This window comes from Saxophila tyrrhenica (assembly GCF_035928015.1).
Source record: "Saxophila tyrrhenica strain CCFEE 5935 chromosome Unknown scaffold_13, whole genome shotgun sequence".
Lineage (NCBI taxonomy): Eukaryota > Fungi > Ascomycota > Dothideomycetes > Mycosphaerellales > Extremaceae > Saxophila > Saxophila tyrrhenica.
In genome coordinates, this window is record NW_027041745.1 from 554,760 (window position 1) to 568,669 (window position 13,910).

Sequence of the window (13,910 nt, forward strand, 5' to 3'; positions counted from 1 at the left end):
GGGCATCAAAGCTACTTGACAAGGTGTTGTGGAAGCGACGCGTCGCAAGGAGGTCCAGATTCTCCTCGGCCTCGGTCGGCCCGGGAGCACACCAAGCCAAATCCTGCTTTCGCCTCGTTATCGCCACTCTTCCTTCCTCGCGCCCACACGTGTCGTCAATCCCTCTCCCACAATCTGGACCGTAGATAGCACGACGCGCTGCCAAATGTTGGCTCACTTCACCGCCAAAGCTCCCAAGTCACTTCACCTGCTGGATCCTATCTTCTCCTCTCGTCTCAAAGGAGCCACTTCATTCAACATAGAGGCGTTGCTCATTTCGTGCTTTTTTTGCTGCTCTGCTGCTACTGAAGACTACTAACACCTAGGCAACCCTCCTGCTCGGCGCACAGTCGGAGAACAGGGACGGCGAAGTCATGGCTCAAGAAGAGCGGCATTCGAAGCCGCCTGGTATCTTGCGAGGGGAATCGTATGAACAGACTCAGACCAAACCGGAATGTGCTTCTCCGAGCTCGTACCTTGGTATGAACACGCAATACTCGCCTAAGGCGACCCCGAAGTGTACGTTCACTCACTATCCTTATCGTTGCATGATGGCTGGCATGTGAAAGATGGGAGTTGTGCGAGATGGCCGTACGATGCCATCATGAAAAGGCGGTGTGGTTCACAGGCGTGTGCTAACGACTCCTCCAGCGGTGTCAATTGATCCTAAGACCGAAGTGATCTCACCTCTTATGATCGGGAATCAAAAGGATGTGGAGGACCTCAAACTTGACAGTGGCCGAGTTTCCCGGAAGCCCTCTCTGGTGAAGAGAACGAGTTCGAGGCGACTCGCTGGCCGACCAAGCTACACGTCCAGTCCTTTCCTCAGACCCGATAGTACGACAGACTTTGCCAACGAGGCTTCGGACGATGATAATGCTTCGTCGGTCTATTCACGGCACCGTCACTCCGGCCACCATCTGGAGCAGTTCATTGACCAGGTTTCTCATTGGATCAAAGAGGAGCGAGCGAAGCACTCAGGCGCGGACGCCGAGTCAAAGACCTCCGCCACCGACTCCACCACCGACTCCACCACCGAAGATACAGATGGCAATAACGACAAGCGATCTGGAAATGCCTCTTCACATGCATTCGATCTTGACAAGCTCGAAAGTATCATCAAGCACAATCTGACCTTCGATCGACACCGCAAGCACTCCAGGAACAAGAGCCCGCCTGTGCGACGCAAGCGCTCTCTGCTCAAGCTGCATCGGAAGCATTCTGGTTCCGAAGATACTGATGCCTTCGACGTTGAGACAGCGGTACCGAGCTGTGACGCCATCCTGGACAATTCGAAGACGTTATCTTACACCGGCGGAGCGTCAGAAGACTCCGACTCCAGTGACGATGACCTTCAACGGACTGCCTCATACCGGGACCGCGATGAGTGGGCGAGGTTCAAGTTTGAGATTGTCAGACTCACGCACACACTACGACTGAAGCGATGGCGTCGTGTACGACTGGACAGGAGCAACGAGATCTCTGTTCAACGACTCAGCGGAGCTTTGACAAACGCTGTTTATGTCGTCTCGCCACCGAGCGAGATGCCGTCAGCACGTAACAACAGCGTTGACTCCACCGCGGGTTCACAGAAACCACCACCAAAGCTGTTGCTGCGCATCTACGGTCCGCAAGTTGAGCACCTGATCGACCGTGAAGCAGAGCTGGCCATTCTTCGTCGCTTGGCTCGGAAGCGCATCGGACCACGAATGCTGGGTACTTTCGGCAACGGCCGCTTCGAAGAGTACTTTTACGCGGAGACGCTCACCCCGGAAGACCTACGCAGCCCGGACACCAGCCGGCAGATTGCTAAGCGGATGCGGGAGTTGCACGATGGAATCGAGTTGCTAGATCGAGAACGCGATGATGGACCTTTCGTATGGCAGAATTGGGACAAATGGGCCCCGCGAGTCGAGCAAGTAGTATCCTGGCTTGATTGTCAGATCGACAAGTTGCAGCCGGGCGTCAAGCCCTCGGGGGCTGAAGCATGGAAACGCCGAGGATACATCTGTGGCGTGCCCTGGAAACAGTTCCGGCAGATGGTGGAAGCCTACCGGAAGTGGCTGATCGCCCAGTATGGTTCGACAAGGCGTGTCAAGGAGCAGCTCGTTTTCGCCCACAACGACACCCAGTATGGCAACATCCTGCGGCTCATGCCAACTGGAGAGTCACCTCTGCTGCTCCCGCAAAACACACACAAGCAATTGGTCGTGATCGATTTCGAATACGCAAGCGCCAACACACCCGGGCTAGAGTTCGCCAATCACTTCACCGAATGGTGCTACAACTACCATGATGAGCGCAAGCCGTACGCCTTCCACCCCAATCGCTACCCAACGCCGGAAGAGCAGGACCGATTTGTCCGTGCTTACGTCCGCCACCGACCTGAGATCAACGTCTCGACGCCAAAAGCAGGACCCACTACACCCACTATGCGTGCGAATGATCAGAGCAGCGGCAACACGCTAAGCAGGCGACCGACCTCCAACATCTCAGACTTTATGCTCGACGCTCGAACGCCGTCAACTGATTCCCTGGGCTACTTCGGTGAGGAGGCTGCGCGCAAGAAGGGGGAGGACAAGGAGGTCGCTCGCATCTTGCACGAGACACGCTTGTGGCGCCTCGCAAACACCGCCATGTGGGTTGCTTGGGGCATCGTCCAAGCCAAAGTGCCAGGCATGCCCGATTTCAGCTCCGAAGGCAAGATGGAGCCAGATGATGAAGGCGAAGAAGCTGGGAGAGAAGACCTTGGTGAGCGGGCGGATGAGTATCGGGACTTGGTTGCTCAACAGCAGCAGGAAGATGGGGAGGAAGAGGCGCAAGAGGAAGTGGTTGAGGAGGAATTTGATTATCTGGGATATGCACAGCATAGGGCTTTGTTCTTCTGGGCGGATGCGATACAGCTTGGTTTGGTGAAGGCTGAGGAGCTGCCCGAGGAGTTGAGGGAGAAGGTGAAGGTTGTGCCGTACTAAAGTGGAATGATGATGGGTCGGGCAGTGGCGACTGCAGAGGTTCTTAGAGTAGCACCCGCCAAGCTAGCTAGTAGGTACTTGTAGCTTAGCAATGACATCTTCAAACATATTAATCGTTCACAACCTCGCCTCACCAACCGCCGCCGCTACCCCGTCGCCCTCCGAGCTCTCCTTGCCAGACCTCATTTCCCACCCTCTCCCCCGATACCTCGCGGGCCAAATCCCGCTCTTACCCGGCGCCATGATCCCGTTAGGATCCAACGCATCCTTCAAGCGCTCATTGAACTTCATCAGCGCGCCGTCGTTCCAGTTATACGTCCCAGCCACCTGATCCATCAGGGCGAGATGGGTGCGATACTCTCCATACCCCAACTTCGCCGCATCATCCACCATGCCTCGCATACACGCCAACGCAGCTTCGCACGCCTCAGGATCGTGTTTGTCAAAAACACACTCGACGATCAAATGCATCTCCCTCAGTCCCACGCAGAACGCAGGAAAGATCTCGCATCCGTGCTGGTCTTGCCGCCGGTTGCAGATTTCGAACAGCACCGTGGCGTCCTTGCCGCGGATCGGACTCACGGGGCTGAAAGCGATGTGGCTGCCGTTCGGCACCCAGTTGCACCAGAGCAGTTCTTCGAGGTCGGGTTCGCCTGCGGCGATCTTATCGCGGGACCAGAAGTAGTTGTCCTTTGGGATCGTGGCGGGGTCGATGCGTTTCGCTCCAGACACTTTTCTGAATTCGGCGTCGATGATGTCGAGTTTGTATTGCCGGATGTGCTTGGGGCCGTAGGACATGCCGTAGTAGATCCAGTAGGCTTTTCCGATGGGCAGTTTGGCGGCTTCGGCTTCGACGACGTCTTGCGGGATGCGTCCTGAGCCGGTATAGAAGTCTGTTTTCGGGCGTCCGGTGACTGCGAGGGTTTGTACGGCGGTGCGGAGCTGGGCGACGTTCTCGAGGATATTGCTGATGCGTAGTGGGCGGATGATGTCGATGATTTGGGGCAGGTCGGATTCGTGTTGGAAGGTGTACATGAAGCTTTCGTGGTCAGGAGCGGCGGGCATTAAGGCCATGCCCATCTTCGTTACGATTCCGAAATTGCTTTGGGAGAACAGGCCATCGGTATGCGGACCAAAGCCGTAAGGGAAGGTCTGCCAGGTGTTGTTGTTGGGTAGTGCGCCCATGCCAGTTCTGATGACCTCTCCAGTCGGAAGCACAACTTCTAGACCGGAATGCACGGCCCAGTGGTCACCGTATGGCTGTGTTAGGTTAGCTTTGCTTGGAGGTGAGAGGAAAAGAGGCAATATACTCACAGTATATCCTACGCCGCGGTCAAGCGTATTGCCCACAACACTCCCGCCACCAAGATCAGGCGTGTCGATCCACATGTGCTTATACCCTCGTTTCTGCACTTCTTCATACAAAGCATAGAAGCTGACACCAGGCTCGAGGAGGCACGTATAGTCGTCCGGGTCGATGTCCAGAATCTTGTTCATCCTGCGGCCAAGGTCAATGACTACACTTCCGGGTACTCGAGGTGCGGCGCCTCCATATCCCAGGTTCCGACCCATCGATATCGGGAATATAGGAATGCGGTACTTGTTCGCCCACTGCACAATGGTCTGCACTTCCGCAGTGCTGCCAGGGTAGGCTATTGCGGAAGCCATGAACTCGCGTGAGGGTGTGACGTGCATCATGTCGTGCGTAGTGGCATGCTCCATGTACCAGCCATCATCCTTGGGTGGCTTGTCGACGACGGAGACATTGTCGGAGCCTATTTGTTCACTAAGATCTGCTATGGCCTTATTGAAGTTCGATCTGGAGACGCCTTGAGGGATGATCGGTAGCTGGGGAAGGTCTTGCGCTACGTTTTCCGTTCTTAGATCGTTGATCAATGACTTTGCTTTGTTTGCCTTGTGTAAGAGTCGGGATGGGATGCCTGAATGAGATTCCGAGAGCGTCGGGGTGTCTGCCGAGGCGGACATGGTTCTGGAGATGTTGTCTTTCTGTTGAGTGCTTCAAGGAAGAGAGTACAACACAGATTCAAACGAAGTGAGGAGAGTTCAAAGTAACATTAGGGCTCGGCATTGCAACCCGCCTCTGGGGATATCGTGGTCGACATTCTGCCTCTGGGGCGATTTGCGGAGAGGTGCAGGTGTGGATGTTCGGTTGTTGGAAGCTGTCTGAGAGCTTCGGCAGTTACTGCTCTGCCGTCTGTAGGCGGAAAAGATCCGTGGGCATAGAATGGACGGTATGCACCAGCTTTCAATACCTGTGTGTCTGAAGAAAAATGAGGCCTACAACGCCTACAGCGCTGCCAAATGCGATGTTGGATCTGAGTGGGATACACGCAGCCATCCTGCTTTGAGCACAGCGCAAAGGCTCGAAGACTCGCTCAAAAGGCCGCTAGACGTCGCTTATTTGACCCTCTGATCATGGTGAAGAGATAGATGCTACCTGCCTTTTCGTGTTCAAGGACGTGTTGGGAGCGCAAGGTATAGAAAACATCCAGGATAACGCCGGCATCTGGCGTGTATCATGATGCTCAGGAGGTCTTTGATATGGCCGGTCGGGGACAACTGCTGTTCGCAACTTACTCTGTGACTGTTTCGTGCGTAACCTCCCGAGTGGATGGTGTAGGATGTGCCTGGAAGGGAGGGGATGGAGTAAGTTCATCGATGAAGTTGACCTTGAAGGGAGTCCAGGCTTCCGCTCCGCTCCGATGCCTCTAAAGTTTAAATCTCAAAGTCTTGGCTCTAACTTCTTCTGCGCCGACATTTATATTCAACTTTCGTGAGAATATTTACGATCGCAAGCATGGCGCCGTTCATGGACGACGATGACTTCGTCGGCACACTGTCAGACAACGATGTCGTGTCGGATGAAGAGCTGGCCACCCCAAAGGAGCAGGGCACGAAAAGGAAACGAGAGACTCCAAAGCAGCGTCCTGTGAAGAAGCAGAAGCAGAAGCAGGACAATGGGGGTGATGCGGAGGAGGAAGACATGGACTCCGAATTCGAGTTTGGGATGGAAGATGGCACCGCAGTCCTGGACGACTACGAGACTTTACTGGGCGGATCCGGTCAGGGCAACAAGAAAGCCATCGATGTCGACGATATAGTTGCAAGGCGGAAGCAGACACAGGACGCGGAGGCGGAGCATGCTAGCAGTGATAGCGGTTCGAGCGACGAGGAGGATGATGAAGACATAGACGGGGCCAGCGAGACATCTTTTGACGGGTTTGGCGCTGGCGCAAATATAGGAGAGGAGGATGACGAGGACGGCGCAAACAGTGAAGGGTCCCAATCGCAGTCTGATCCAGATGATGGGTCAGAGCCTGTAGACGATGTTGAGGAAGTGGCTCAGACGCCTCATCCACACGACGATGGCTCAGATTCGGAGGCAGAAAAAGCGGAAGACCCTCTGGAGGTGGAAAAACGAAATGCGTTCTTTGCATCAGAGCCTCAAGCGGCGGCAAATGGGTCTGCCCAACAGTCTTTCTTATCGCTGTCCCTCTCCCGGCCAGTGCTCAAAGGCTTGAGCTCTCTTGGATTCACCGCACCAACACCTATCCAATCTAAGACGATACCCGTAGCCTTGGAAGGCAAGGACGTGGTCGGAGGTGCCGTGACTGGCTCTGGCAAGACAGCGGCCTTCATCATTCCTATCCTCGAACGCTTGATGTACCGATCAAGACGCACAGCGACCACGCGCGTGGCTATCTTGGCTCCGACGAGGGAGTTGGCGCTACAATGCTTCAACGTCGCGAAGAAGCTGGCCAGCTTTACGGATATCACGTTTGGTCAGGCAATTGGAGGCTTGAACTTGCGTGAACAAGAGAAGGCGCTCAAGCTACGGCCAGACGTCGTCATTGCAACACCGGGACGTTTCATTGATCTGGAACGGAACTCGCCGTCTTTTGCTGTCAACACGATCGAAATTTTGGTTTTGGATGAAGCCGACCGGATGCTGGAAGAAGGTTTTGCGGACGAAGTCAACGAGATCCTTTCAAAGATACCCAAGAGCCGGCAGACCATGCTCTTCTCCGCGACCATGACTTCAAAAGTGGACGACCTGATCCGAGCTGGTCTGCAGCGACCTGTTAGACTTATGGTCGATGCGCAAAAGTCAACTGTGCAAGGACTAGTACAAGAGTTCGTCCGTCTACGTCCGACACGCGAGAGCAAGCGACTAGGCTACCTCATGCAACTGGTCACAGCTGTCCACACTGATCGAGTGATTGTCTTCTTCCGGCAGAAGAAGGAGGCTCATCGAGTGAGGATAATGTTTGCCCTTCATGGCCTGAAAGCCGCAGAGCTGCACGGCAACATGACGCAGGAACAGCGCATTCAAGCCATTGAGTCGTTTAGGTCCGGCCGCGCGAGCTTCTTGCTTGCGACAGATGTGGCGAGCAGAGGTCTGGATATCAAGGGTATCGAAACAGTCATCAATTACGAAGCACCACAGAGCCATGAGATCTACCTCCACCGTGTCGGTCGCACAGCGCGCGCAGGTCGCTCAGGTTCGGCATGCACATTGGCAGCTGAAGCGGATAGAAAAGTCGTCAAGGCTGCTGTGAAAGGTGGGAAAGTCCAAGGAGCAATCATCAAGCAGCGAACCATCGAACCAAAAGACGCCGATGCTTGGCAAGCCAAATGTGATGTTCTGGAAGACGAGGTCGAAGCGGTCCTGCGCGAAGAGAAGGAAGAGCGCGCTCTCGCCAACACAGAGCGTGACATCCAGCGAGCGGACAACATCGTCACGCACCAAGACGAAATCATGGCACGGCCGAAGAAAACGTGGTTCGAGAGCGAAGCTGACAAGAAGACTGCGAAGGACAAAGGGCGTGTTGCTCTGAACGGTCCGGTTGCGGCAGTGGAGGGAGGCAAGAAGAAGAAGGTGAAGCTCAGCAACAAGCAGAAGAAGCGGTTGCAGGACAAGGATGACAGGAACGCGGGTATGGAGTGGAAGAAGGGCAAGAGTCAGGATGAGCGGACGGGTGGTGCTGGTAAGAAGGCACGAAAACCTGGTAAAGCTAAGGTGAAGACTAAAAGGTGAAATGAAACTGGTGTTGTCCTTCACATGGTATACCATTTTAAGCTCAATGTGCTTCTGCGTCCGAACAGTAGATTTGAGACCATTCCTTTGAGGCATAATTGAAGGAAACGTTCTTCTGCTCGATACTGTGAAGACCCTGGAAGACTCGTTTACTTGATCATGTGATCGGTCATATCGCCTTTCTCAATTCCAGGGTTCTCGGAGCTGGTCTGCGAAAGCTGTGGAGGCCTGTGGGGATGCAGAGACACGATCGAGATCGGGTGCATGTGTTCGGTGGCGGCCATATGCCGTGTTGATGAGGCTCGGTGAGGCTCTGCAACGTGGAAGTGATCTGCGTGGAGGCGAGTCTCGTGCAGTGTAGATCTTTGGGACGAAGTCCTGGAGTGGTTCGCGGACTCGGTAGAATATGGAGCGAAGGTACACATGTAACGATAGTTGGAACTAATGTGTATGTATATGCTATCTCACACCCGCTGCACCCTGCTGTTACGTCAAACCCGCGACGTTGCATGCGGCGTTTGATGTCCGTTGTGGACAACGCTCCCTGTTCACTTCTCAAGGCCTCCGAAGTCTGAATGGACATCATCGCTTCCCTTGGTCTGACACCGCTGGACGCTCTCCGCTACGCAAAGCAGGTCTGTCGACATACTGGCGGAAGAATTGCTTCACTACGGACGCCGTCGTATCGACAATCGATCGGATCTCCTCCTCGGTCACGTTGTAGGCCGGCGCGATGATGATGTGGTCGCCCCGCCGGCCGTCGACGGTGCCAGAGCCAGGGTACAGGCTGATGTTGAAGGGCTCGCGCATTGCTGTGAGGGGTGTCAGTATTCTGTTCAAGGTCACGACTAGGAAGAGCAAGCATACCAAGCTCATGAACCCCCATCGCAATGGCCTCGGAAGGCTCATACGGCGTCTTCGCACTCTTGTTCGAGACGAATTCGATGCCCCAGAACAGACCTTTGCCTCGTATGTCGCCGACGGCCCCGTGACTGCCCACTTTCTCCTTCAGCAGTTTGCTTAGGAGCGCTCCCTGTTTGCGTACATTGGCAACGAGATTGTCGTCTCGGATGATCCGCTGGACCTCAACAGCCGCGCGGCAAGCGATTGGATGGCCCTGGTACGTTTGGCCGTGGCTGAACGCTCCTGTGCCGTTGAAGAGGACGTCGACGACCTTGTGGTTCGCCAAGGTTGCGGCGACAGGTTGATAGCCTCCCCCCAGCCCCTTGCCAATGGTCATGATGTCCGGCACAACACCTATCAAAGGGTCTTGCCAGGCGTGAAGGGGGTTGGGATAGCGGTCTGTCGGCTCTGGACCGACGCGTCCGCAACCGCACATGATCTCGTCCATTATCAGCAAGGCGCCGTATTTGTCACAGACTCGTCGCATTGCCTGGAAGTAGCCCTTGATGGCAGGGACACAGCCCAGTGCAGCGCCAACGACCGGCTCAGCTATGAAAGCGGCCACGTTCTGAGGGCCCACTCGTTGAAACTCTGCATCAAGTTCTGATTCCAGTCGTTGAATATAGCCGGCTTCTGACTCAATGACAGATTGCTTGCCGCGGTAGGTGTAGCATGGGCTGACACGACTGTTAGCCGTACTCAGCATGGGCTCGTAAAGCGCTCGACGAGCGACGTGACCTCCCACGGCCAGTGCTCCGAGAGTCGTTCCGTGATAGCTCTGCTGTCGAGCGATGAAGTGACAGCGCTGCGGCTCGCTTGGCCTCTTCTCGATGTGGTACTGTCGGGCGAGTTTCAGGGCTGCTTCAATTGCTTCACTGCCACTGCTGATGACAAAGGCTTTCGCCATTTCACCGTATGTGCTCTCGATTAGGAGGTTGGCAAGGTCCTCTGCGGCCTTCGTCCCGTAGAAGAGGGAATGGCAGTAGTCCACTTCGTCCATTTGATCAATTAAAGCTTTCTTGACTCTACTCGCTGTCAGCGCGGGTCTGATACAAAATCGAAACTTCGTACCGTTCGTCCCCATGACCCAGGCATGCCACTGCTGCTCCTCCGGTCGCATCAAAAATGCTCTGACCGTTGTCGAGACGAAGATAGTTACCCTTGACAGACACAACCCTCAAGGGGTCGTGGTGTAACGATCGATGAAGTACAGCAGAATTGGTGCCATGGATGTGACCTTTTGGTGTTGTTGGTGTTAGATCGTCATGACCTCCATCGACGACATTGCCATCGTTCATAAGTGGTGCTGTTGAAGTCATGTCGAATAACACACGCTCATTGAATGGAAGTAAGCCAGTTCTATCCAACTCTTGTACCGCTACTCTGATGCCTCACTTATACATGTGGCTTCTCACAGGGAACATGAGGCGAAGGGCAGCTGTGACAGACCGGTCGGGATGACCGCCGCCGTTTAGCACAGGAAAGCTGCACTGAGGTCCCGTACTTGTGGATAACCCTATCATCTTCAGGGTTGATGAGCCGCTTGTGCGCGAAATGCCCACATGCTCCGACCAATTATAGAGCGCAGTGGTCTTATGTTCACGGCCAACGATGGGTCAGTTAGGCTTCGGACTAGCCAACTCACTGATCGGTCCGGACACTGAGCATGGTCGGGAAGCCGAAGGAGATGGACAGTTCTCGCCAGGACAGCTATGTGCTTTCGTGGTCCTGCCATCCACACAGGTGTGATTAGTTGCCCATGTCCAAGGAGTATTGTGGTCGTGCGTTGAGCAGGGCGGTGTTCCTTCACATCCCAAGGCTGCTGTACTACCTCCCGTTTAGCCACCTGTCTCCGACCAATTCAGTGAGGATTCCAAGGCATATTGATGCCCGAGCAGCAGGCCTCCCCACCGTGAGTGCTCTGAGATAGCTGTTGAGAGCCTGCAGTGCCGGTACGGAAAGAGCAGTGCGATAGCTGCACGAAAGTGGCAGGTGATCGTGGCCCCTGGACAACCCTTCCCTAGATTGAACAGCTTCTGCAGATCGTAGCAACATGTGCCATGAAAAAGGTCGGGAGTGGGTGGGAATGTGCCGCCTGCACGATCTTGCAATCTAGGTACTAGATCATGCGACTAATTGAAGACCGAGCCTGCTCGCTGGGTCAGCCGTTATAACACGATCGGCGCCGCAGGATGCTGTGACCAAGCTGCAGAATACCCGGAGGCATGATAGGGCTCCCAACTCGGTGGCACCGGGAAAAGTCAAGTCTGCATTGTGGACAGCCTCTGCCCGCACTGCTTGAGTCCCCAGGCAGGCAGGTCAATGCAAGAGAAATCCTGCAGTGCCCTGAGTATTCCACAGCCCGGCATACCGAGCAGGTAGCAAGTTCGGCGAGGGCGATCAAGGCGCCTAGTAGTAGCCCGCAGAAGTTCGTCAAGCAGTGGAGTGAATGCTAACGTGAGCTGGTGAGCCTCACGGGACGATCCCGTGTTGGAAGATCACGGAGCACGCTTCGAAGCTTCCAAGGTGGTCGAGACCCCGTCTTGCAGAGGATCGTCGCTGCATGCTACAGCCTCCGCGAAAGCACCACCTTCGATGCCGACTTCAGCGCTCCGCGTAGCCACTCATCGTTATGAATAGCCCTGCTGCAATTGGTTCCTAACACCAATCAGACATGTCAATGGGCAAGGCGAGCCCAGTCTTCTGCAGCATCATTTGTCATGGTCTACCATGACCCATAAGTAGATTGGGGTCCGGGATCGGTGGTAGCCTAGACGAAGGAGTGAGTGGATGACCTTCGCCGTGGCACCCATGGCTGGCCGTCGCGGGCATGGTGACGATAGCGGGTTGCTTCTCCAGTCCCATGCCTCGGAGGAAGACAGCGAATGACCGCGAGTGCTTTGCTCGGCTTCTATCCCCCGGCAGCACTTCGGGGTCCAGCAGAAGGCCGACGGCGGGAGGACCGGCTCCTATCCACTCAACATATCACCACTGATGACGCTTTTGATTGAAGTAACCGCGAGTTGCCGTTGTGGAGGATGCTCAGTGTTGCCGGCTCAAGAAGGAGTCGTCAGCGGAGCTCCCGATCGCAATGGGTCTTGGCGAACAGAATGGAGCCAACGCCACTGAGGCAATCTTGTCCAAAAGTCCCGACGTGTTTCGATCTGTGGAAAGCTACTCGATCCGTGGTTCTCGCGGCGTCAACTCCATATCGTCCAGAGATCTAGCAATCATCATTCGGACAGCCGGCTGGCGTGACCAATATTCGGTTCTCCGGTTTAGTGGCAATCGGCAGCCTTCGACTGTTCGGCCTTAGAGTCGTCACAAATCCGTCTGCTGCCATCCGACATGTTCGGGCCGTGAATGGGCGTCTCCCGGCTCCTCTGCCTTTGCTGCCATCGAAGTGAGTGCACCACACGTGATCTTGTGCGACGCGTTCGACCTGACTTCACATGAGGGGAGCGGGACATAAGTATGGGAGGGAGGAAGATTTCAATCGTCACTCGAGAACAGCGACACTGACCAGTATATGAGTCTCCGCTTTCTTGCAGAACTCGGTCACGTGCGGAATATTCGAGAAGTCCACAAGCGTGTCGCGATGTCCGCACAGAAGTCGATCCAGGAGAGAGCCATATCACCGCCCGGATCGAGGAAGCGGAAACGTCCAATCAGCGAGCCACACGGACAGAGCCTCAAAGTCTACAGTTGGAATGTCAATGGCATTGGGCCCTTTCTACAGCCGTCAGTTGCATCGTACTTCAAGGCTGCTGGTAGCAGTGGTGATGCTGGCCAGAGCGCAGGCAAGGCGTCCCTGAGAGATTTCCTCCGCCGCCGTGGTTGGCCGACCCTTCTTTTCGTACAAGAAGTCAAGATTAATCCTGACGATGCTGCTACGATTCGTGGCATGGAGAAGGCCGTCAAAAGGCAGCCTGATGAGCCGGACGATGCTGCTGACTACGAATCACACTTCTGTTTCCCCAGCGACAAACACAACGCTCGTGGGTTTGGCAGAAAAGTATATGGTGTCTGCAGCATCATACGCACAGACTTTCGCAAGCGTTACATCGACAGAATACGTCAAGTAGATTGGGACACGGAAGGCCGGTTCCTCGTCATTGAGACACGTGCAAACGCCGGCATCCCGAAACTTGCACTCATCAACGTCTACGCCGTTAACGGCACAGACAATCCCTACAAGGACCCAACATCAGGAGAAGTCATCGGCACGCGCCACGATCGGAAACTTCGGGTACACGAGCTGCTGCAGGCCGAGATTCGGCAACTTGAAGCCGATGGCTTCGGGGGGACGATCGTTGCCGGTGATGGTAAGTCGGTGCATTGATCGAGTGTGCTTCGTTCGACCTCACCGCACTGACAACACTGCAAATAATCGAAGGAATGGACGCTGACCTGACGTGCAGTAAACATCGCCCGCACGCCGCTAGACGGGCATCCCAATCTACGTACCTTCCCAAAACAGCACTGCATTAACCGCGCAGACTTCGAGGCGAGGTTTCTTGCGGACCCATCGTTGCAGGCTCAACCTCCATCCGCTTCTCGACCAGAGCAGACATCAGAGGAAGAGCCGGATGGCGAAGACGCTCCCTCAAACTCTACCGCTAGCAAACCAGCCAGCCTGGGCATGGTAGACACCTTCCGCTCTCTCCACCCAACCCAGCGAAGCTATACTTACTACCCGCGCACCAAGCCGTTCGGAGAGAGCTGCGACCGCGTCGACCTGATCCTCATCTCAAGATCCCTTCAAAGCAACCTCAAAGCAGCTGGGATGCATGAGACTGTCCAAGAGCGCGGTCCAAGCGACCACGTACCCCTATACGCGGAGCTGGAGTTCGGGCTAGAGCAGGAAGAAGAAGAAGCAGGAAGTAATCGATGATGATAGCTTGTTGTGGTATTCGGTATATGCATACACTTGCAGA

At 55.1% G+C, this 13,910-nt stretch overlaps 5 protein-coding genes across 5 annotated transcripts; 3 read left to right on the top strand and 2 right to left on the bottom strand.

Moving 5' to 3' along the window:
• Window positions 1-413: 413 nt before the first annotated feature.
• On the top strand, window positions 414-3,011 carry LTR77_008220 (uncharacterized protein; the record flags this gene model as incomplete). The annotated part of the gene is made up of 2 exons (XM_064805453.1): window positions 414-558; window positions 691-3,011. 2 exons carry the CDS (start codon window positions 414-416, stop codon window positions 3,009-3,011), a joined length of 2,466 nt encoding a protein of 821 aa, XP_064656558.1.
• Window positions 3,012-3,128: 117 nt separating this feature from the next.
• LTR77_008221 (uncharacterized protein) lies at window positions 3,129-4,997 on the bottom strand (the record flags this gene model as incomplete). The annotated part of the gene is made up of 2 exons (XM_064805454.1): window positions 3,129-4,271; window positions 4,326-4,997. 2 exons carry the CDS (start codon window positions 4,995-4,997, stop codon window positions 3,129-3,131), a joined length of 1,815 nt encoding a protein of 604 aa, XP_064656559.1.
• Window positions 4,998-5,829: 832 nt separating this feature from the next.
• Window positions 5,830-8,070, top strand: DRS1 (nucleolar DEAD-box protein required for synthesis of 60S ribosomal subunit; the record flags this gene model as incomplete). Its single annotated transcript, XM_064805455.1, has 1 exon — window positions 5,830-8,070. The coding sequence occupies one exon, from the start codon at window positions 5,830-5,832 to the stop codon at window positions 8,068-8,070; it is 2,241 nt and encodes a 746-aa protein (XP_064656560.1).
• A 582-nt stretch (window positions 8,071-8,652) lies between these two features.
• LTR77_008223 (uncharacterized protein) lies at window positions 8,653-9,973 on the bottom strand (the record flags this gene model as incomplete). The annotated part of the gene is made up of 2 exons (XM_064805456.1): window positions 8,653-8,882; window positions 8,938-9,973. 2 exons carry the CDS (start codon window positions 9,971-9,973, stop codon window positions 8,653-8,655), a joined length of 1,266 nt encoding a protein of 421 aa, XP_064656561.1.
• A 2,598-nt stretch (window positions 9,974-12,571) lies between these two features.
• On the top strand, window positions 12,572-13,867 carry LTR77_008224 (uncharacterized protein; the record flags this gene model as incomplete). The annotated part of the gene is made up of 2 exons (XM_064805457.1): window positions 12,572-13,298; window positions 13,395-13,867. The coding sequence occupies 2 exons, from the start codon at window positions 12,572-12,574 to the stop codon at window positions 13,865-13,867; spliced, it is 1,200 nt and encodes a 399-aa protein (XP_064656562.1).
• Between the last annotated feature and the right edge of the window lie 43 nt (window positions 13,868-13,910).